General features: G+C 40.8%; 1 protein-coding gene across 1 annotated transcript; it reads right to left on the bottom strand.

The window, feature by feature from the left end:
* Positions 1-328: 328 nt before the first annotated feature.
* Positions 329-21605, bottom strand: AMPD1 (adenosine monophosphate deaminase 1). Its single transcript, XM_061186140.1, is given in 18 exon segments — positions 329-487; positions 849-959; positions 1163-1336; positions 2003-2123; positions 2812-2975; positions 3157-3283; positions 4961-5124; positions 5887-6018; positions 6605-6799; positions 7830-7959; positions 8421-8640; positions 11900-12065; positions 15088-15253; positions 16598-16778; positions 20161-20172; positions 21485-21514; positions 21517-21568; positions 21570-21605. Coding segments are annotated over 18 exon segments (2340 nt in total).
* Positions 21606-24771: the final 3166 nt, after the last annotated feature.

The raw sequence follows: 24771 nt of genomic DNA, 5'->3' as shown, positions 1-24771 counted from the left end.
ACTACTATATGTTACAGGTGTACAGCATAGTGATTCATAATTTTTAAAGGTTATATTCCATTTACAGTTATTATAAAAAAATTGGCTATATTCCCTGTGTTCTACAATTGTGCAGGTTATTAACTTCACCAACCTCAGTTTACTCATCTTCCCCAAAATGGAGGTAATAATACCTATAAAGTTGTGCAAAACATTAAATGAAATAATGTCAATGGAACAATATCCAATACAATCTTTGGCTTGTAGTAGGGATTCAATAACTGGTAACTATTGTTATTCACACTCTACAATGAAAATCTCACCCATATTATTATTTGGTTTATTTGTTTTATTCTCCTGATTTAATGCCTTCAGCAATTAAATTAAGTTCAGAACACCAGGTTTCGTAGCGATAGGCCATGCGGATTTGGGCCACATTTGTCTTTCGGATATCATTTCCAGTAGGACCTTCTTCAAGGTAATTGTCACCCAGAAACTTTGCTTTCTCCTATAAGAGAAAAGGAAACAGAATGATTGTTGTCTCTTTTTACCCTGATATAGACAATAATTACATCCTCCACAAAGATTCCTTCCTTATGTTAGCTATGGGCAAGAGGAAAACAATAAACCATTAAAAGCACTCATCCAGTACCTCAATATGCAAGGTCTGCTGAGAAATCAAGTATATTTTATTTCCCTTGCCCAAAAAGCATGGCCAGAGAGACAGAATAATTTTTTCTAGCCCCTGTCCATAGTAACTGCACATGATTTGTGAAATAATTTTTCAACATGTTTCTCCAACTAATTTTTCAATATTCAAGTTACCAAATTCTAAACTCAGAAGGACAGCCAATCAAGGGCAGGTCTACCTCATGAGAAATTCCACATTGCAGAACACTGTTTCTTGCCACTTCACACATATCACAGGTACTCAGCTTGAAGACTTGTGCAGCAATGGCATATTCTTCCATTAGGGGCTCCTTGGGTTATTCATTTAAATGAGGCCAAAAAGAAAAAAAAGAAGAAGAAGAAGAAAGGAAGAAAAAGGAATGCATTAAAAGAAATAACCCACATCCTGCACCAAAAGAATAATGAAATATCTTGATTCGACGTTAAAATTCTGGGTGGTAAACAATATTTCAGCAAAAATATACTTGTATTACTCAAAATTCCATATGTGTACCTTGGTGAAGTGGAATTGCATCGGGTCATCTGTAGACAGTGAGATCATTAGCCCTTTCTGGAGGAAATCTAAAAAAGGATTTTTGGCATATTCTAGAAATAAGCTGTTGTTACTTAATGGCGACATAGCGATGGGAATCTGGGCTAAGAAAAACAAATACTGTAACACAGGACTCTGTAAAGGAAGAGTGAAAAAAAATTTTTTTAATGTTGAAAAAGGGATACAAACTAGAAAAGTTAAAACCTCCTGGTTACCTCAAGTTTTACCTTTCAACAAAATTATCACCGATTCTTTAAATCCCCTTGTAAAGAAGAATGCTAGTTTTTAAATGTAAATACTATTTAGAAGAAATTTATTTGGGATCAATTTTCAGAAGCATTGAGTCAAACCCAGTTGTTTGCGTTTTAATTGTCTAAGTTAGACGGTCCATCTTAGGCAAAAGACTTCACCTTGAAACATTTTTTTTCTCTACAAGAAAGTTCTGACTCACACCAGAGGCATTTTAAAACATGCTATAACATGAAATCTGGTGAAAACCAGTTTCAGGTAAGCCAAGCTGCCTCTGATTTATCCCTTGTCAGAGTTCTAAAACGCGAGTCAGGCGATCTGCATTAACTCCTCCCTGCCACCAACTAGCTAGGTAATCTTGAGCAAGTTCCTTTACTTCTCCGGGCCTCTGTAAAATGAAATGCACTAAATAATCTCAAAAAGCTTTTTTTTGCTCTACTTTAATTTGATTCCAGTGTTGATAATGACTTGTGACAGAGTGATAAGGGAAAAAATTCTGTTCCTCTAGCTCCAATATAAAAGTTAATATTGAGAAGAGAGCTTCCAACTCACCTTTTTCAAATTCAGGCCATGAGAGATATTATCTGCTGTCATGAATGCTGTCATGAGATGGGTGAGAGCTCCAGCTTCCCCACAGTGAGGTCGGAACAGAAACGTATTCATGCCTCGTTCCCTAGGGAAATGGAGCTACTATAGCAATCACAGGTGACTGACTGGGACCTGGCAACAATTCTGGGCATAGAGTGATTTATAAGAAAATCTGGTAGGAAACACCAGAACACTCTGAAAGGGAGTGAAAGGGAGTGGGGTATCCAGAGTATTCAGCAAAACTGACAATTCCAAATCATAATCTTAATTCTTCCCAAACACAGGCTTTTTGAAAAAAAAAAATGAGGATATGAGGGTATGGAGGAAAGTTTTGATTACCTGAACAGAAGCATCTTCAGTTTCCACCCAAAGTTTACCAATATCACCATGTCGTTGTTTCTCCTACTCACACTTTAGCGGGGAAACGTTTCCAGAAAACCCCATTATGATAGTCCTCTATTTATTCCTTACCCAGATATATCAAGAAGGGTAAAATGTATGGAATTTTATAATAAATTGCACAGTGATTAGCGTAAATTCCTAAACTTCCAAAGAAAAGGAACTGTGAAAGTTACTGAAGGCTCCAAACTGTCCATTCCTGCACCTAAATAAATAAAGAAACCGAAGAAAAAGACAAGGGAAAGAAATTTCTGCTCTGGGCCAGCTGGCAGCATCCCAGCAGCATAGGCCCTCAACCACCTAGGGTGCCACTGTATGAGGAAAGAGGTGTGTTAAATAGATTCTCCTTCTAGCTCCAGTTCTCATCTACTTACTTTCTCAGGCTGTTGAGCACCATGATGTTTGCGTACATATAGTAGGCATAGTAAGTGTAAGATGGATTCTTTGCCATGGTCCACTCCTGGGGCTTAGGGCTCTTGGAGGAGAACATGTGGCCACTGTGTTTGGACTCATCATCCACGCTGTCGAAGCCAGTAATCTGTCAAGAAGAGTGAGCCACGTAATGGGTTCAGTCTGAACGCAGGGTCCCAGCCCTCAGACAAACTTTCAGCTTCCAAAGGCAAGGACCAAATGTCAGAGATAAGCATCAAGAATTAATCATGGCTAGGTAGGCGGGCTGTCATGTGCAGCCATAGGAAGGCCTTCAGGGCCATGCTTACATGCTTGAGGAAGACACTGAGGTCTGGGTGAGCCTGGGGGTTGATGGTGGCCTCAAACACTGGCATGAAAATATTCTCCAGCATCTTTCCGAAGTGTGGAAGGAAATTCTTAGATCGGAACACATCACTAGAGGCAGGAATGAAGAGAATTTAGGAGGTAAAGCTTTTTTGGACTGACAGTTCAAAGCAAAGGACCAAAGGCAAGCAAAGGACTAAACGCCATGTTCAGGAGAAGACCTAGTGTCTCCATCCTAGGTCCACTCTGGTACATTCTTATTTTTAAATTTTATTTATTTATTTATTTTTGGCTGCATTGGGTCTTCGTTGCTGCACGTGGGCTTTCTCTACTTGGGGCGAGCGGAGGTCACTCTTCGTTGTGGTGCGCGGGCTTCTCATTGTGGTGGCTTCTCTTATTACGGAGCACGGGCTCTAGAGCGCAGGCTCAGTAGTTGTGGCACACGGGCTTAGTTGCTCCGCGGCATGTAGGATCTTCCCGGACCAGGGCGCGAACCCGTGTCCCCTGCATTGGCAGGCGGATTCTTAACCACTGAGCCACCAGGGAAGCCCCACTCTGGTACATTCTTCCTGGTTACCAATAAAGAAGGATTCAGTTTGGGTTTGGAATAGAAGGTATAAATTTCTTGCTGGACCACGTGCCCCTATATCTTCTACAAATCCTCTGTGGTAAGAAAACTAAACGTTCACAGCTAAGTCCAGATAGAAAATGAAGAGTATGGGAACTCTGTCATGAAAGGTTCAATGATTTTTATGTGTGTGGTATCGTGAGCATGAAACAGTAATCAAGAACACCTCTGATATGCTGTGGCCAGGGGGCAATCTAACAAATTCTTATATGGCACTCAATATATGCCATCCACTCTTTTAAGTGGCCAGAAGTATTAGCTAATTTAATCCTCATAAAACACAATAAATTAGGTACCATTATGACCCCATTTTAAAGATGATGAAACTAAGGCACAGAGAGGTCATGCAACTTGCCAAAGGTCACACAGCTAGTAAGTGGTAGAGCCAGGATTCAAGCATAGCCAGTCCAGAGCCAGGGCCCATGCTTCTAACCACCACACTCTAAAGCCTTAATATCTCTGCCTTAATGATATTAGGCAGGATGTTTTACTCCAGTCAAAAAGTTACATTTTTTTTGGCTAAAGAGACAGGATAAAACTCTTGCATTGTCACAGGGCACACAGAGCATGGAGGTAGGTGGCCAGACAATATATAAACACTTAAGTTGGATAAAAGATCAATGATATGAACATCCCTGAGGGCAATGAGTAATTAGCAGGTGATAATACTACTGATAAATACTCATTAATTATGGAGAACTTGAGCACTTATAGATGAGACAATTGGCAGACAGTGGTAGAGGTTCTGATACAAGAAAGGTACACCCCCGTACAGATGCACATGGGACAGAGTGAACTGGACACAGAGAGGAAGACCAAGAGAAAGAAAATGTATAGTAAAATGTATATAGTTCTTATCCGAAGTCTTAATCATTCTCAATAAGTTATTTTGTGATCTGCATAAAGTCCCCTGTTTTAAAAAACAAAACCAAAAAAACCTGGTTAGAAAACTGAACTGAAATGATCCTCCTAACTCCTGTCTGTCATCGAGAGTGCTAAACCCAGAGTGGACAAAACCAGGCACCCGGGTCCCAGTACTGAGTGCTGTTTAACAAAGCTTATTTCTGTCCAGATGTGCTGCACATTCCTTGTTGGTGTGGAGGAGGTGAGGCAGGTGAGATGCAGGCAGGCTTTAGGGTTTCCAGTGGGTGGGTACATACTAGATCCTGGGGACCTGGATCATCCATGTCATGTTGGGGCAGTAGATGTGGTTTCGGACAAACCAGGTGGAGAGTTTGCTCCACTCATCAGGACTGCGGCCGTAGATAGACAGGCGGGGCTCAGTGTGCTGGTACTTGGCGTCCACCAAGTCTGCACCTACCTCCTGCGAAGCCAAGAGAGGAGTCCAAAGCCAGGAATTCCCACAGGTCCCTCAGGGGTCTAAACCTGTGGGGTCTAGGGACAGGAGATGGGTACTAAGAAGAACAGAGGAAATGTGAAAGGAAGTCGGAGGAAAACTATCAAGGTTAAGATGTAAGGAGCCTGAGAGGTGAGGGGGAGCTAGTCGGGCTAAAAGACTGATAGGGTGTAATGGAGTCTAGAGAGAACAAGAGTCAGACTAAAGATGATGAAATCCCAAGGCACTGCTGCAAAAGAAATTCAGCTTTTCATATGCCCCCTATCTCCCAAAACACACATCTCCCAACTGCACCTGTCATTCCTGCCTCCTAATGTTCAGGTGTCATGAAGATCAGGATGGATTCTGATCCTAATTCTTCCTGAACTTACAACTCCAAAAGCCTGGAAGAGCCAGGTCCTTAATCCCAAATCCACACCCTTAGTGTCTCTGTCCTAGGAATCAAGGTCTTTTAAAATCATTACAGTGAATGTTTCAGAAGAAATTATCACATTCATTTGTGTATTGCCTGACCCCAGGGATAGCACCCTTCCTCCCTCCCTCCCTCCCTTCTTTCCTTCCTTCCTTCCCTCTTTATTCCTTCCTTTTTCCCTCTCTCCTTCTTCCCTCCCTCCCTTTCTTCTTCCCTCCTTCCTTCCTTCCCTCTTTTCTCCTTCCTTCCCTCCCTCTCTTCTTCCCCCTCCTCAAGAACCAGGCCAGGTACCGTAGATCTGGTTGATTTCTCCTCACCTTGATGATAGTGGCAAAATATTCCCCATTAATGTAATTGTCTGTCTTCAGGTAGATGTCCCGTAGCTCACTTGCTCCTACAGGATTGTATTTGTCATTGAACTTATCAAAACGCTGGAAAGTCTGACGTCCCTGCATCAGGAAACAGGAGCACAAGTGTATCTTTATCAGAGCTGCCTGAACACAGAGAGTTAGGGAATGGCCACAAGGAACAGGGGCCTGGTAACAGGAGAAGGGCTTGGCGCGGAGCAACTAAGCCAGTGTGCCACAACTACTGAGCCTGTGCTCTAGAGCCCACGAGCCACAACTACTGAGCCTGCGTGCTGCAACTACTAAAGCCCGTGTCTAGAGCCCGTGCTCCGCAACAAGAGAAGCGACCGCAATGAGAAGCATGCGCACCGCAATGAAGAGTAGCCCTAGCTCGCCACAACTAGAGAAAGCCCGCGCACAGCAACAAAGAGCCAACACAGCCAAAAATAAAATAAAAAAAATAAATTTATAAAAAAAAACAAAAAACAAAACAGGAGAAGGGCTTGGGCTCCAAGAATGGAATCCAATACAGCTGACAATGAGAGAACCTCAAAGTTGTCCATGGGTTCTTTCAGTCAGCATGGTAAGCCCACGTAGTTTAGCGGGCTCTGAGAAGGGAGAGTTTGTAGGAGAAAGGCGTGTGGGGTTCTGAGTATTAGATGAAACTGACATTATCTTTTCAACCTACAGCATGAACATCCAGAGAATCAACAGTCAGGTCGTAGGGATGCATTTTTAATTTAGCAAAAAGTTCCTTTAGGGTCAGATTTTTCTCCTTGGTGCTATAGACCACTCTGTCAGCATCAACTTGGTAGGATTTCTTAATAAAGCGCAATAGATGTTTCTGGTTCATGCAAGCGGCTGCATGGATATGGGTATCCACCTGTGTGTACATTCAGAGAAAGAAAAACCAACAATCAGCTTGAGTTATGCTGCTCTGTGGTGCCTGCCAATCCCGCTGTGATGGGAGAAAGGAGTATATGATAGGGGTGTGACCTCGCAGCTGGTGGAGGTGGCCGAGCAAAAAATGAACCCATAGCACCTTTTTGAGCCCTTGTGAGGATGTGAAAGGTTAGGCTGGATACAATAATATTGCCTGCTTCTCTTGGATATCTGTGCATCAAATTTACTTCCTACATTTGATCCACACAAAAGTCTTGGGGACAATTCTCCACCCATGAGACACAGCTGGAAGTGAGGCAGCTGCTACAGCTTTCAGCCCCAAAGGGAGAAAGGTTGAAATGATGAAGCCATGGCACAGCGATGGCACTTATGAGTTAGGTATTTTTATGAGTACAATTTTATAAGCGGAAGTTTTGATAGATTAAGTAATTTGCCCAAGGTTATACAGGTGGCTGAGCCAGGGTTTGGTCCCAAACCTCTGCTCATATATTTCCTACTCCCACTTCCTTGCAGTCACTTAAGTGGTCAGAACACATCTTGGAAGTGTTTCTAGTTGATTAGTTTTCCATTTGCTATTCACAATCCTCTTGTGAGCTAGATTGAGCAGATATATTTCCCAGTTTTACAAATGAGGAAACTTAAACTCAGAAATATTTAATCACTCCCCCCTCAATGTCTTACAGTCAGGAAGTAGAAGAAAGAGGACTAGAATGAAGACCTTTCGAATCCTAGAATAGCGGTTTTTGAGGTTCTATTCGTTTTTATTATTTTTGTTGTTGATGATAACTATAATTTTGTATGGCAATAATGTGATAAACCTTTCTATGCGGAAAACAGTAGAAAAGGCATTTTAATCTTTTAGACATCATCTATCTGCTTTCATGAAATTCTACTGAACCTGCAGAAATCTTACATGAATCAGAAAAACAGTATCTTTCTTGTCCTGTTCAAGAAATAAGTGGATTAATGTTTTTGTCCAGGAATGACCCCTGAGCAGCGAATATGTTTACCTTCCTGCAGTTGTAAAAATCCCGGTGGGGGTTGCTCTTCAGCTCCTTCAACTCATCCATCTCGTTGAGCATCTGATGGACCTGGAACTTGGAGGAGAGGAACTTCAGGCGCCGGTGGGTATAGGTCTTACTGTGAAAATTAAATCATGATTGTAAAAAATTCCAGACATTTAAGGAAAACAGTCACAATTTCAAAACCATCAGGACCCTTATAACCTGTAGAAAACAAATATGTTTGTTTCCAAATGGAACTGGCTTACTCTGCATTAATCTAACTTGAAAAGTATTGGGCTCCAAGGACTTAATCTTTTCATCAAAATTGTGCATAAATAATAATGAGGGAGGATTGGGGCTCAAAGCCTGTCTCAGCCACCTGTGTGACTTTGGGCAAATCACTTAACTCGTCCAAGTCTCAGCGTGTAAATCGGGAGTTATAAAAATACCCACCTCATAGAACGATTGTGAGGAGAAAAAGAAACAATGCACATGAAGGTTTTAACATAGTGTTTGAACCTTGTAAGCAGTTAATTAATACATAGCCTTACTGTCAGTAGTAGTAATAGTAGCAGTAGTTTAGGTCTTAACACTTACACGGGTCCTCGGGCAATTAAAGCAAGTAAAAAATTCATATCATCTAAGAAGGTGTCCAGATTTGGGTAAGGAAGTGGCTTAGGCTCCTCTTTGCTGGCTGCTTCTTCATTAGGATAGATGTAAACCACACCGTCCTTCATTTTGAGGTGATAACCGAGGTTTTCTGGGAGGTTATCTGTTCGGAAGGGGTCTTCTCTCTTCTTCATAGGAGGGGTAAAGACTTTTTCAATAAAACACACAATAATATATCAGCACATAGGATGAATGACCACATAAAAATAACCAAAGTTAAATACTGTAAGATCTCATTTGTATGGAATTCTGTATGTCATAAGTTGTAATTACCCAGAGCTAAGCTAAAGTTTATTTTTACATTATTTCCCAAAGGTGACTAAATTAGTAGTATAAAATAACTATAACATTTTATCTAGTGTAAGAATGATTTTCAAGTTCTTCAGAATTGCTGTTTATATAATTGCAATACTACTTACAAACCATTTTTGTTATTTATTAAAGTTGTTAAAGTCTTCCTGTTAAGAGCATTTTATTAACATTTGAGATGACTACGTAGAAATAAAAGTAAAACTACCGTTAAAAACTAGAGTTTGGGCCTTTTCCTTATTTAAACCAAGCTTCTCTATCAGTCTTAATTTAGAGTGGTTATTTTTTAATAGACTTAATTTTTTAGAGCAGTTTTAGGTTCACAGCAAAATTGGGCGCCAAGTACAGAGTCCCCACACCCCCTGTCCCGACACATGCACAGCCTCCCCCGCTGTCAACACCTCAAATCAGAGCGGAACATTTGTTACAATCGATGAACCTACACGGACACGCCATGATCACCCAAAGTCCATAGTGTTGTTTGCCTTAGGGTTCACTCTTGGTGGTGTACCTTCTATCTATGAGTTTTGACAAATGCATAATGACATGTATCTACCCTTTTAGTCCCGTACAGAATAGTCTCATGGCCCTAAAATCCTTTGTGCTCCATCTAGAGTGGTTTTTAATATAAATATAAATTCTAAGAGTTGTAATTCTTTTTTTTTTTTTTTAATAAATTTATTTATTTATTTATTTTTGGCTGTGTTGGGTCTTTGTTTCTGTGCGAGGGCTTTCTCTAATTGCGGCGAGCGGGGGCCACTCTTCATCGCGGTGCGCGGGCCTCTCACTGTCGCGGCCTCTCCCGTTGCGGAGCACAGGCTCCAGACGCGCAGGCTCAGTAGTTGTGGCTCACGGGCTTAGTTGCTCCGCGGCATGTGGGATCTTCCCAGACCAGGGCTCGAACCCGTGTCCCCTGCATTGGCAGGCAGATTCTCAACCACTGCGCCACCAGGGAAGCCCAAAGAGTTGTAATTCTTATTGTAATTATAATATACTTCCCACCTTTTAAAGCACATGCAATTTTTGCTAAAGGATTTGAGAAGGGATCATGTGGATAAAGGTCCCCTTCTTTCCACTGCTAACAATTTCAACCTAAGAAAGCCAAGAACAAATTCCATACTGTCACAGACTTTAAAGCACTTCTTTTACTTTCAACAAGTATGTGCCCAAGGCATCAGAAATTCTCCTGTTTGTAAGACAGCCAGAGTGAGAAAAATAATATAGAAAGAAAAAGTTTGGGTGTGGTGGTGTGATGAATTGGGAGATTGGGATTGATATATATACACTAATATGTATTAAATGGATAACGAATAAGAACCTGCTGTATAGGGCTTCCCTGGTGGCACAGTGGTTAAGAATCCGCCTGCCAATGCAGGGGACACGGGTTCGAGCCCTGGTCCGGGAGGATCCCACATGCCACAGAGCAACTAAGCCCGTGCACCACAACTGCTGAGCCTGCGCTCCAGAGCCCACGAGCCACAACTACTGAGCCCGCGTGCCACAACTACTGAAGCCCGCATGCCTAGAGCCCGTGCTCTGCAACAAAGCGAAGCCACCACAGTGAGAAGCCCGCACACTGCAACGAAGAGGAGCCTCTGCTCGCTGCAACTAGAGAAAGCCCACGTGCGGCAGCGAAGACCCAACGCAGCCAGAAATAAATAAATAAATTTACTAAGAAACATATATATTTAAAAAAAAAAAAAAGAACCTGCTGTATAAATTTTGATGACCAAAAAAAAAAAAAAAAAAAAAAAGAAAAAGTTGGCACATTTTCTATCCAAAACGGAGATAAGGAACACGAAAGAAGTGAGACAGTACATCGCTATGTCAAATATAAACTTTCGAGTCCCTACTCTTAAATATACTAGAGAGATAAAGTATAATTTAGGAGAAACAAAGGCAAGACAAACATCCTAAATGTCAATACTACAGAAGATGAACAAACCAATGTTATGAGTTACCAAACTGGAACATGTTTAATATGATTTTAATATTAAAAGGAATTAAAGAGAAGAAGCTCTAGAACTGAAAATCTTTAACAACATAACAATTTGATAGTTCAAAAACCTTAAATAGCTGCCTCCCCTGAATTTCAATTCTAGAAGTCTAATCCTAAAGATATAGAGCAATTGTACAAAGATGTCTTAATAAAGATGCTTATTGTAACCTTGTTGGAAATAAACTTTTAAAAGTCAGAAATCTAAACGCCAAAATATAGGAATTGGTTAAATAAATTATGATACAGTTATACAATAGAAATTATTAAAATCTGATTGTTTTAAAATATGCACTATACAAGACAGAAAGTAAAAAGTGAGATATGTAAATAAAGTGCAATGGAAAGTCAAAACATGTAGTTTACTTTTATCCAGAGGTCAGAGGAAGAGGAAGGAAGGAAATGATAATGGTTGGGCTGCACCTTGAAGGATGAGACTGGATCTGGACATTTGCACATATAGTAAAAAAGTGAAAGGAAGGGCAATGCAGCACAGGGAATGGCATGGCAACAGTACAGGGGCAGGAATGTGCTGAACTAAATGGACAACAGGATATGCTTCCAACCCGGACAAAGAGTTCAAAGGTGGAGTAAAGGAGGTAAGTTTATAAATAGATTGAGTGTGCAAGTCCAAAAATAAATAAATAACAGATAAATAAAACATAGTTAGAAGGCTAGATGGTGGTAGGTCTTGAATGCCAGGCTCAAGACTGGACTTAACTTTGTAGGGGGAGTAGTTAAAGGTTTTTGTCAGGAGAAGGATGTGCTCAGATCTGTTTTATAATAACTGCTACCAAAGTGAGGATGAACCGAAAGGAAGTGAGATTAGAATTTAACAGAGTAGTTAGGAAGCTATTGCAATGATCTGGACAAAGAGAAATATGCACCTAAATTAGGGCTTGAGGAATGGTGAAGAGAGTTGGTTCTGAGAGATACTGTACAGACTGAATCAAGTGATTGGGCACTTGGGCGGGAGAGAGAATGGAGCCAAAGATGACTATGATATCTTAAAACTGGGTTACTTATAATCATGGGGCACATTTAATAGTTAGTAGTTAAACCTAAAGCTATATTCCAGACATTATATAAGAACATCACTTACCTGGAGAGAAGCTCTCATTTGGTACCCAAGCCTCACCCTCAATGTTCCTCAAGTACTGGGAAGGGGTTTTTGGAAACCTCTGAAATGACTTCTGCATATACTTCTCCCGTATACACAGTGCCCGATAAAGACCTTTGCAAACCATTTCGAAATCTTCAACCGTAACCTACCAAGAAAATTTCAGAGTAGCTCCTGTGAAAATTGGAGAAGTGGGTAAAGCTTGTCATTGGCACCTCCCAGCTCTCCTGGGTGTCACAGCCCCTGCTGAGCAGCTCCTACTTGTCACTCAACTTGGGCCCTGGGTCCCCCTCAAGGAGCAGGCCCTGAAGTTTTCATCGCTCTTCCATTTCTGCCAAAACGTGTCTGTCCTATGAGTCTTTCTTTACAGTCCTGTATTTGTTTTTGGTTTTTGCTAGATAGCAGTGATTATCTAACAAATATGATTAAAAGAACCCATTCTAACATGGACAATACTTTCTCCAGGTAACAAAAGAACATTTTACGTATGGGCTTCTGAAGACAATATCTCAACTGAAAGACAATGTTGGTGTAATTTGAGAACTCAAATCACCTGCTGGTCAGTGTGGGAAAAATTTGGGGAGGAATAAGGTGTCACACTTCCCTCAAACCCTGTTACCCATGCACTGCCTTCTGTAGCTAGAGACAGATCAAGACATCATCCTGTGAGAAGTCACTCTTTGGGATGGTTTTGAACAGAATTTTATCTGGGACTAAAAACAGAGATTCTAGAGTAAAATTTTCTTAGAACTGCTGGAAATTTCCTAAAACTGGTCTATTTCCCTGGCCCCATCCCCAACTCCTGGCTGGGCTTGACATGCCCAAACAGTTATAACTCTAAATCATTGCATGCTCGTCATCAGAGCCCAAAGACTTTCTGGGACCAATGTAAGCTTGTTCCCAATGGTTTGAAGTCCAGATATTAATCCTAAACAGTTGAACTCTTTTTAATGTCTTGCTGACCTTGGCCAAGAGAGTCTGGCACAGGTGCTAGGTCTGGGGGTCTGCTTCCAATAGCATGCTTGTTCCTTTGCTACCTAATGGGCCACCCATCTAAAAGCTCCTTGAGGACAAGAGCTGGATCTTATCCACCTTCTCGTCCTCAGCACTTAGCACACAGTGCCTGGCACAGAGTATGTGCTCAATAAGGACTGATTACATTGAATTTGTTGTTTATCTGGGATGAATGGCCTTGGGAACTTAGCCCTAATTCCCCCTTTACCTCTCTGTTCAGTTATAAAGGCAAAGACTGATTCAGGTACAGGCCACAACTAGGTGGAGTGTAGCTCAGCAGCTCAGCCACCTTCAGCCAACAGGTGTAGCCACATACTTGGTTCTTCAAAGCAATTATACTCCAATAAAAATGTTAAAAAAAAATAAAAATAAAAAAGAAAGAAAGAAAAGAAAAGACTCCAGGCCAAGGTTTCAGGTGCCCTCCAGCTTTTATAGGAGGAAAAGCTAATCCCTGACTTCTGTGAGCCTTGTCCTTCCTCTCATCTTCTTTCTTTTTATTCCTGTTTTCATTTCCACCAAGCACATAGGGATCAAGTTTGTCTCTTAATATTTATGGTTTTTTTGATCTCTGGCCTTCTCCAAACTTTGTTTTCCACGTTGCTATTAAACTTTTTGTTTCAGTTATTTAGCATCTAAAATCCCTGCCATTTATAGAGCACACATGTTATCATGCAGAAAACGAATAAACAAGAATAGTGTCCATTTCATTGCTCTGTCATTTTAAAATATCTTGGGACTGACCCTTAGTGGGTCAGTTACATGAGAAGAGGGTTTAGGACTGGTCATTAAAACTATATTTGGAGAATAGACCAATGGCTAAACAGCAATTTCACCAATATGATGCTGATTTTGCAAGTCCATGTGGCAGAGATTTATTTATTGACCAACTGTTCTGGATAGGACAGGCAGGTTAAGTTGCTTGCAACCTGAGTTTACTATCCCTGTGGCATACCAGAATCTGTTCCAAGCAATAATCTACTGTGTAAGCATCTGTGATGAAATTGGAGAGGACAGTTGGTCAAAAAACAATAGCTGCATTAGAATGTTCTGACTTCTATCTCATCTTCTTCTTTTTATTTTTTTAAATAAATTTATTTATTTATTTATTTTTGGCTGCGTTGGGTCTTCATTGCTGCGCGTGGGCTTTCTCTAGTTGTGGCGAGCAGGGGCTACTCTTCGTTGCGGTGCACGGGCTTCTCATTGCAGTAGCTTCTCTTTGTTGCGGAGCACAGGCTCTAGGCACGTGGGCTTCAGTTGTTGTGGCATGTGGGCTCAGTGGTTGTGGCTTGCAGGCTGTAGAGCGCAGGCTCAGTAGTTGTGGCACACGCGCTTAGTTGCTCCACGGCATGTGGGATCTTCCCGGACCAGGGCTCGAACCCATGTCCCCTGCATTGGCAGGCGGACTCTTAATCACTGCACTGCCAGGGAAGTCCTCTCTCATCTTCTTTTCTCTGGTCTCTCCACTCTTCTTTCCTCTTCTCTCTCTCTTTCTCCTGATCTGTTTTCTTTGATTGGTTAATGCTACCTGCAGCCCGTCTCTCCATTCTAGGTCTGCTCTGGGTCCATCTTTCCCCAAGAGCCCCTCCCCACCCTGCCCCCTGGGCCTCCCTGAGGCTCCCTTTCCTGCTTTATGATGCCCTCAGTGAGACTAGTTCAGTTGCTACTCTCTTTGGTTCTTTTGCCAAAGTCTGTCCACTGTATTCTGTAACACACACACCACATTCTACTGCGTATTCGCATGTGCAAGCAAATGAGATAAAGGAGGAGAAATTATGTGAGATGATAAAAGCAAAACAGAAATATAAGTCATAGCATATCGTAAACAACAAGGTCCTACTGTATAGCACAGGGAACTATATTCAGCATCCTGTGATAAACCATAATGGAAAAGAATATAAAAAAGAATATATATATATGTAAAACTGAATCACTTTGCTGTACAGTAGAAGTTAACACAACATTGTATATCAATCATACTTCAATAAAATTTTTTTAAAAGTCATAGCATATTGGTATTGAAATGTGATAATGAAGTATAGCAAAGGACAGGTGAGCTAACACCTTCTTCAAAAAGAAGGGGAGGAAGGAAAGAAGCTGAAACAATCAAGCTGAGTATCTTCCTAGCAGCTACGTGTGAGGGGCAAGAAGCAACTCACCCCAGAGGAATAATCGCCTGTGATCTGCACTCTCTGAAAATCAGGCACTGTCTGGTAGGTGAGAGATGGAGAACTGTATTCATCAATGTGGGGCAATGTGGTGGAAGATGTTTCACTTTGTGGAACGGACAAACTAACGGTCTTCTGTCCAAAGAAACGCTTTTTTCTGGGTCTGAAATTGAAAAATAAAAAGAGTTAACTTTATCTTCATTAGGAGTTTCATTGTGATAAGTTGATGTTCCACTATACAATTTCATTTTGAGGAAAAACAGTGAAAATTAAATGTGGGCTGGGTGTCAGAAATAGGATCCAACCTTATGGAAAGGGGTATCATGTTACAGTGTTCCCTTCGTCCTCGTATACCTTGGAACGGTGGGCCTTAGGGAATGTACTAGAAGACTCTCAGCATGACACTGTCCTGCACAGGAGGCCCACTCCCAGCAGAACAGGCAGTCTGGGTGCTGCAGTAAGCACAGGTTATGTCAGTTAGTACCTGTGTCATTTGGTGCATGTCCCTTAAATTCTGTGAGCTTCTGTCTCTCTCTCTAAAAAAGTGGTGTAATAATGTCTACCATACAGAATTTCTGTGAGATTTAATGTTTATAAAATGCTTAGCACACTACCTGGAACTTGTAAGTTGCTTAATCAACATTACTTCCTCAAATCAACATGTATTTATTCAGTTTCTACTTTGACCCATGCCCTATGTTAGGTCCTATGGGGGGGGGATGCCAAAGAAGGTGGATTGTTGTTATTTCCTTAAAGAAATAAAACCAAGGGAAGGACTGCAGAATGACCTTCTCCCCATGGAGCTGGTTGGGGGAGGGGAGTGTTTGGGGGAGGGGAGTGTTTTGAGGAGGGGGATCCAAGTAAGTGGTCAATAACAGGTTTGAGGACTAAACTGTGGCACATAGTGACGGGTAATGAGTACCAGAGTAGTTCAAAGAAGGGAAAATAAACAGAATTTGTGGAGAGGGATCTGTTCAGGGAAGGCAGTAGTTACGCATCACAGGCATAGGATGGGCAGGGCCTGAGGGCAGAAACGGAGGGCTGTATCCCTGAGGCCTGGAGGAGGTCAGACTGGCTGGAGGGCAGGATTCCTATCAGGCAGCACGACACTAAGGTTGACTAAGGACAGAGTCCAAAGATGAGGCTCTTAAGTTCCAGTTTCTACACTCATAAGTGTGGAAATTGAGTGTGTGCACAGCAGCCATCAGCCCACTTTGGTTTGGAACAATCACGTGGTAGATCATGTCCTCTTGCTTGGGTAAACAGGAATGCTTCAACTAAAGGCAGATTGGATGAAGGTAGGAAGGCCACTGTTTTCTTCTTTTTTGGTCCACATCGCTTCGCCCTAGTGTATTTAGTGTGTGTGTTTGAGGGGGGTGTGGGTTTAACTCTGACAGAGTTTTTCCTCCAAGTTGAATCACCATTCAGAGTGAACCATCTGCCCTGACATTTCCCCTTCCTTGTGTCCCAACGTACTAAACATTCCACTTACACCACTTACCTTCTGCCTTCTGTGGGGGTGGACAGAGCCTCCAGCTGGAATAGGTGTTCGCGAATCTCATGGTGCAAAATTGGACAGACCTCATCCACATCAAAAGGGGAGATCTCATGACGGCCTCCCTCATCTTTGACTTCAGAGGCAAACACTTTTTCAGCAAAGCTCCGCGTTGCATCATCAATAGCTAAAAGGGGTTTTCGCGTGTTAGTATTCAAGCACTTTCTCAGGAGTCATCCGAGAGTTTCTGCTACACATAAGGCACAGTGCTAAGGACTGCCCTGGGTACATGGCTCCCCTGCTCTCCGCCCAGTGTGCCGGAAACATGATGGAGCTTCATGCCCATTCTCTCTTTAGTGGGTTTCTGTGTGGGTAGCTTGGAAATCCATTCTCAGAATCACGGGTCAGATTCTTACAGCACACTTTAGGAGGGTCCTAAAGATGGGATTGGGCTCTTGCAGACTAGCACTTAACCCAAGATCACCTCTTTCTGGCGGGGCTAAGTTTGATTTCATGGTAACCATGCAGCATAGTCCTTCCTATCAGGTTGGTGGAGTTTTTCTGACGGTTTTAAAGATGTGGATAGGGTTGTTGGTCCTTGGCGTTCTTCTTCCTGAACAGAATAAGTGATCTAAATAGTTCTGAGAAATAAATGTGTACTTTAGGGCCTTTCTTCCTCATAAGACAGATATTGTGTTTCTGTCACACATCACAACCTCATTTTTTTCAAATCCTGATGACTTGGTGATGTGCTGGTGTGGGGGGGGGGAGGGGAATCACTAATATTTACTGCCTAGTGTTGGGAGTCCCATTTCTTGTGGACATGTGGCCTTCCATAATGAGTGACCTTTGGACAGCCCATTTTACTTTTACTTGCCTTAATTTTTCCATTCTTAAAACGGGTGGAAGGATGACCTTTAGCCTGGCAATGAACAACCCCAAGATCCTTAGGATACAAGACAACCAGTTTTATCATATAGGGTGGTGATGGCCATCAAGTATCTGCTTTTCTGTTAAGTTCTACTGTGTTTTCCAGACACCCAGCTGTTTCCATGTAAGTAGTTATAACCTCCAATACTTCTAAAAGTCTCTTGGTATTTCCAGAAAAGAGCAGGTAGCAAATAATGAGAATGGCAAACAGCTGGATATTTGGAGCAACAGCAGAAGACAGAAACATTCTTCATGTGATGACAAAGCAAACTGCATGCAGAAAGATAGATCCCCCCACTCCTGCCCCTTCAATGTCTATACAAGTCTCCACAATGACACATTTTCAATTACAATTTAGGTAAGTGTACTGTATTCAAGTACTGTTCTGTACTTAACAACTCCTTCACCTTCTCCTGTTTCAGTTTCCTTATGTATAAAGTGGGAATACGAATACCTACAAACCTCACTCACAAGGCTGTTGTGACATCAAGTGAGATAATGTATGTGAAAATGCTTTTTTAGAGCAATTTTTTAAAGGAAAATAGAATACCAGATTAAACTGAATGACATAATTTAGTAGCATTGCTCAGACTGATATTTGGTATTTGGGGTTAGGTTTGGGTTATTAAGGAAATGATAAATGGTATGGCTTAGTATAGGCTGAAGCATACATTGGAAATGAGAGTAATTGACTCATAACTTCACCAACGCTAACAGTCAGGTCAGCCAGTTTTCAAACCTGGCTTGTCACAGCAGAGTAACAGAGAAGGCCAATATGTTGGCTGAACGTCATGCATCTATTTGTCTCATTGAGCTCAAGCACTTCCTGAAACTGACAAGCATCTTTGGATGCTATCCCTAGTTTTTTGGCAAGCACCAAGATCCATGAAGGAACAAACAAAACGCTAAGTAGACACGTTTGATGACCTGAGAATACCTCCCCACCCCACAGCCAACTGTTCCCCAGAAATAGTATCATTCCTCCCTGAGCATCACAGGCAAGCACATGCCTAAAGGATGAATGACAAGCAGAAATTAGAAGAGGCTTCATGTACCATGGGGAGCAAATGGAAATAGGCCAGTGGGCTCTGATGATGAGGAGGAGGAGAATGAAGATGACTATGCAACTGGCTTGTCATGACGGGTCTGTGGCAATGCTCTTGGAGGTCTCAGGAAGGAAAGTATGGAAATGGAGTCCCAGGAACCAAATCCTACTTGCTTGAGATCTGGGTCTTCCAAAACAAGCATCCATTATGTGGGACTGCACATATCTATTTGTTTCATGTTTTTAAACATTGTTTTTACTAGGTTGTATCTCCCTAAGTCACTATAGACAGTTGAAAAGTAGAAACTCTACTCTCAAGAAGTAGCTTACATTATCACCAAAAATCATATGGTTGTTATTTCCTTCCACTGAATCAACCAATTGTTTTGGCTTCATGTAACCACAGCTGAAATTTGATTCCTAATTCAAGAGCTTTGCCTTTCAAAAATACTTCAGGAAGTGGTGGTGATTAGGGAAAGGAAAGAGTGAAACTGATATTTCAAAAGGTGAGTAGATAAGATTTGGTGACAACCTAATTCATGGAGTAAAGAACAGATGACTCCCTGAGGTTTGTATAGATAATTGCTGAGTTCTTTTTTGAGCATGTTTGAGATAATGGAGCATCTGAGTGGCAATGTCTTGAGGTTAGGACATCCACATTTAGACAGAGAATAGATAAGAGAATAGAAACAAGAAGTAGAGTGGTGAAGCAGAAAGAACACTGGACTAGGAGTGAGAAAAAGTGTCTGTGACAGCTGGGTGGCCTTGGGAAAACCATATAATCACTAGGAGCCTCAGTGTTCATCATCATAAAAGAGGAATATTAATAATAATAATGTCAACTTCAGAGAATTGTTGTAAAGATTAAACAAGAAATACTTTAAAAACTACACAGTAAAAAAAAAAAAAAAAAAAAAAAAAAACTACACAGTACTATCCAGAAGTTGGGGATTATTATTATTAACATGGGAAGTGCAAGACTCTTGAGAAAAGAAATATCATGCTTGCTTCTTCACCCAACAGACCCAGAAAAACATGCTTATTTCTCAGCAGTGCTTTATTAATGTGTAGGAAAGATAGGTTGTAGATCTTTCATCTGCCACATGGCATCTCATAGAGGAACTCAGAGGCACCATGAGTACTATCAGTCCATCAAAGGACAAGTCTGACTTGAGATGGAGGGGAACATACATAAAAAGTTACAATTTTATCAAAAATGGGTTTCACTTTATCCGGTCACAAAAATTCACCATGGAATTTTTTGCATTGGAGGAGGGTTTACTACGGCAGGACTCAGTAGATCCCCTTAACTAATGTCTAAAGGAGAAGATTATTTTATTTCAGAATATCAAATGAATGCCCTCTGAGGTTCTCTTTAAAAAAGGGATTTTTTTTTTTTTTTGGAGGCAGGAAAATTCATGAGTTCATTTGCTATGCTATGGGAGATCTATGGTCATTATAAATCTTTGTTGGCTTTTAATGGTATCATTAATAAACACTGCTGAAAAATACCCATGCTTCTGAATTAAAGAATAGTATCTTTTAGAAATTGATACTTTGGCAAATGGCAGGAAAAATAGCCCAAAATACTCACGTTTTTCTTCAGCTGTATGAAATAAAATAGAACAAGATGAAATATATGAACAACTTTCAAAAATCATTGTGGCTACTAATCAATGCTTTGGAATAGAAGTAGGTAGGTTGGTATAAGAAAGGGGTGTGGTGGGATGTGTTATTAAAGCTCATTCTTCCATTTTTCTACAATTTGCTGCCAATAGAAAACCCTGGGAGTATAGTTATTATATATCTCTTCGTTTTCTTTTCCTTTCTAATTTGTCTCTTTAAATTTATGTTTATAATTTTAAAAAGGTAATCTTTGTAAAATGTGATTTTTAAAAACCTGATCAAGAGGGGTGGAAACTCTCATACAATGCTGATTGCAGGTAAATGAAAACAGATTATTTGGTAAACAGTTAACACCTACCAAACAGCCATTTCTGAGAATCTATTCTACTGAAATAATCCTTAAACATGGAAAAAGCTTTAGGTACAAATATTATTGTCAGAGCACATTTATACTTAAAAAAATCATAAAGAACTTAAGGGATTGGTTAAGAAAATTGGAATATTATACAGCCATTTAAAATGATGCTTAGGAAGAGTTTGGAGTGCCATGGTAACTGATTAAGTTATAATGTGAAGCCAAAAAAAGGGCAGGATACAAAGTCACATGTATAATATAATCTCAACTGTGGTTTTTTAAAAAATTCTTTAAATTTTCAAAGAAAATAGTTTGAAAGAAAAACACTAACATGTTAAAAGTTATCTTTGGATGATGAGGATTGTGGGGTTTTTTTTTTTATAACTACTTTTCTAAATTTCTCAGTTTCTCTAAATGAGTGTTTATTACTCTTATTTTTCAGTGAAATTTCTCTTTTTATTTCACATGAAACGTATTACTTTTATACTGAAAAAGACTTATAAAATTATTATTTTGAAAATTACTCTGTGTACAAACCTGGATTGTGAACCATCAGAATACACAGGTTAATATTAATATTGCCATTATTCTCATGATTTTCAGCTAATGGTATAGCTAAAGACATTGTATAGGACCCTTCTCCCAAGTGTGGCAGCACAGGTTTTGTTTAGACTAGCAGAGTAGATAATAAATATCTTACACAGTTTTCTACTGGGATCATCAAGGATGCTACTACATGATACAGTTTTAGAAGATTACCTCCCTCCTAAAACTAAAAACCAAAATCCCCTTGAAAACCTTGTCTTGTCTTTTCCTGAAATGTATTAGTTAAAAATACTATGAACCTTAAATAAAGGATTCCCAAGCTGACATGATAGTTAAAGGATTGATTGCATATTAAAAGCAGTGAACTCTCCAAACACTTTTGCACACCTACCTGGAAGTTTCAACAGAGACATTGTGCTGGGATTCTTGATTCTAGGATAGCACAGTAGAAAGGAAGAGACAGGAGACTGTAGGGATGACTGGCTGACACTGTAAAACACGCTGACATTCATTTTATTATTTTGCTTTGCCCCTGTAATTTGACCCTTCTCTGCTAAAAGGAGACAGATGAGCTTTAGACCTATTTATAGCTTTAGGCATTGACTGTGAAAAACAGGTGAAGCCTTCAGTGTTTACCCTGGGATTTTAGACAAGATATCTGTGGTAGGCCAGAAATTGCATTTCAATACTCTCTAAATCTTCCTATGGATTGGATTCTCTTCACGTGTAGTTTTCTTGTATGACTGGACCACTAATGACTATTTTCCACCCTAGCGAAACACAATGAAATCGTCCAGGCTTCTGGAAAGTCAAGGTCCTCAGGATTTCAGTCCTGAGAACAGCTTTCTGTGGTCGGGGAATATGCTGGTACATTCATCAAACTCTCAACACACACACACACACGCACACACACACACGCGCACACACACACACACCCCCCCCCCTTAAGAAATATTCCTGACTTGGCAGAAATTCACCTGACAGAATTTATTTAATGAATTAAGTCATAAATTTACTTCAAATCTTGTGGAAGCACAACTGCCATCTAGAGTGCTCAGGGACCCTTACTCTATATATTGTTACAAAAAGAATATATTTCTCATGCATGACATTTTATAGTATACAAAGCACTTTCCAAATATTATCTATTTGATCCTGCTTACAATGCTATAAGGCAAGGAGTACCTTACCCTTGCTTCCCAAATGAGAAAACTGGGGCTCTGGGGAGAGACGTGCCTTGCCCAAAGTCATTCTGATTGTTAATGCAAAGCCAAGTCTCTCTGGACCAAAATCTCATGCTCCTTCCACAATAACACAGAGTCCTGGTTACAGCAAAATACAGGAAGACCTCAATTTTATTGTGCTTAACTTTTATTTATTTATTTATTTATTATTTTAATTTAATTTAATTTTATTTATTTATTTTTGGCTGTGTTGGGTCTTCGTTTCTGTGCGAGGGCTTTCTCTAGTTGCGGCAAGCGGGGGCCACTCTTCATCGCGGTGCACGGGCCTCTCACTGTCGCGGCCTCTCTTGTTGCGGAGCACAGGCTCCAGACGCGCAGGCTCAGTAGTTGTGGCTCACGGGCCCAGTTGCTCCGCGGCATGTAGGATCTTCCCAGACCAGGGCTCGAACCCGTGTCCCCTGCATTGGCAGGCAGACCCTCAACCACTGTGCCACCAGGGAAGTCCTATTGTGCTTAACTTTAACACACTTTGCAGATATTGTGTTTTTTTACAAATTGAAGGTTCGTGGCAACCCTGCAAGGAGCAAGTCTACTGTTACCATTTTTCCAAGAGCATTTGCTTACACTGTGTCTCTGTCACATTTTGGTAATTCTCACAATATTTCAAACTTTTTCATTATTATTATATTTGTTATGGTGATTTGTGATCTGTGATCTTATCCATTATAATTGTTTTGGGGCACCACGAACCCATGCCCGTATAAAACAGTGAACTTAATCGATAAATGTTGTATGTGTTCTGACTGCTCCACTGACTGGTTCCCGTCTGCCCGCTTCTCCTTGGGCCTCCCTATTCTCTGAGACACAGTTATATTGAAATTAGGCCATTGAATAACCCTACAATGGCCTCAAAATGTCCGAGTGAAAGGAAGAGTCTCATGTCTTTCACTTTAAATCAAAAACTAGAAATGATTAAGCATCGTGAGGAAGGCATGTTGAAAGCCAAGATAGGCCAAAAGCCAGGCCTCTTGCACCAAACAGCCAAGCTGTGAATACAAAGGAAAAGTTCTTAAAGGAAATTAAAGATGCTTCTCCAGTGAACACACGAATGATTGATAAGAAAGACAATCAGTTTCATTGCTGATATGGAGAAAGTTTCAGTGGTTTGGAGAGAGGATCAAACCAGCCACAACATTCCCTTAAGCCAAAGCCTAATCCAGAGCAAGGCCCTAACTCTCTTCAATTCTACAAAGGCTGAGATTGATGAGGAAGCTGCAGAAGAAAAGTTTGAAGCTAGCAGAGGCTGGTTCATGAGGGTTAAGGAAAGAAGCCATCTCCATAATGTAAAAGTGCAAGGTGAAGCAGCAAGTGCTGATGAAGAAGCTGCAGCAAGTTATCCAGACGATGTACGTAAGTAATGAATGAAGGTGGCTCCACTAAACAATGGATTTTCAATGTAGATGAAGCATCCTTACATTGGAAGAAGGTGCCATCTAGGACTTTCATAGTTAGAGAGGAGAAGTCAATGCCTGGCTTCAAAGCTTCAAAGGACAGGCTGACTCTCTTGTTAGGGGTTAATTCAGCTGGTGACTTGAAGTTGAAGCCAATGCTCATTTAGCATTCTAAAAATCCTAAGGCCCTTAAGAATTAAGCTAAATCTACTCTGCCTGTGCTCTATAAATGGAAAAACAAAGCCTGGATGACAGCACATCTGTTTCAACATGATTTACTGAATACTTTAAGCCCTCTATTGAGACCTACCACTCAGAAAAAAAAAATTCTTTTCAAAATATTATTGCTCAATTGACAAAGCACCTGGTCACCCAAGAGGTCTGATAGAGATGTACAACAAGATTTATGTCATTTTCATGCCTGCTAATACAATATCCATTCTGCAGCCCAAGGATCAAGGAGTAATTTTGACTTTCAAGTCTTATTCTTTAAGAAATAAATTTCTTAAGGCTACAGTTGCCATAGATAGTGATTCCTCTGATGGATCTGGGCAAAGTAAATTGAAAACCTTCTGGAAAGTATTCACCATTCTAGATGCCATTAAGAACATTCATGATTCATGGGAAGAGGTCAAAATATCAACATTAACAGGAGTTGGAAGAAGTTGATTCCAACTCTCATGGATGACTTTGAGGGGTTCAAGACTTCAGTGGAGGAAGTAACTGCAGATGTGGTGGAAATAGCAAGAGAACTAGAATTAGAAGTGCAGCCTAAAGATGTGACTGAATAATCTCATGATAAAACTTGAATGGATGAGTTTCTTCTTATGGATGAGAAAAGAAGGTGGTTTCTTTTTTCTTTCTTTCTTTCTTTTTTTGGCCACTCCACACAGCTTGCGGAATCTTAGTTTCCCGACCAGGGATCAAACCTGGGCCCTGGCAGTGAAAGTGCCGAGTCCTAACCACTGGACCACTGGGGAATTCCCAGAAGGTGATTTCTTGAGCTGGAATCTACTCCTGGTGAAAATTTTGTGAAGGTTGTT

The sequence above is a fragment of the Eubalaena glacialis genome, chromosome 3, assembly GCF_028564815.1.
Source record: "Eubalaena glacialis isolate mEubGla1 chromosome 3, mEubGla1.1.hap2.+ XY, whole genome shotgun sequence".
Taxonomy (NCBI): domain Eukaryota; kingdom Metazoa; phylum Chordata; class Mammalia; order Artiodactyla; family Balaenidae; genus Eubalaena; species Eubalaena glacialis.
The sequence above is the reverse complement of the archived record's forward strand: the minus strand, read 5'-3'. Positions and strand labels throughout refer to the sequence as shown.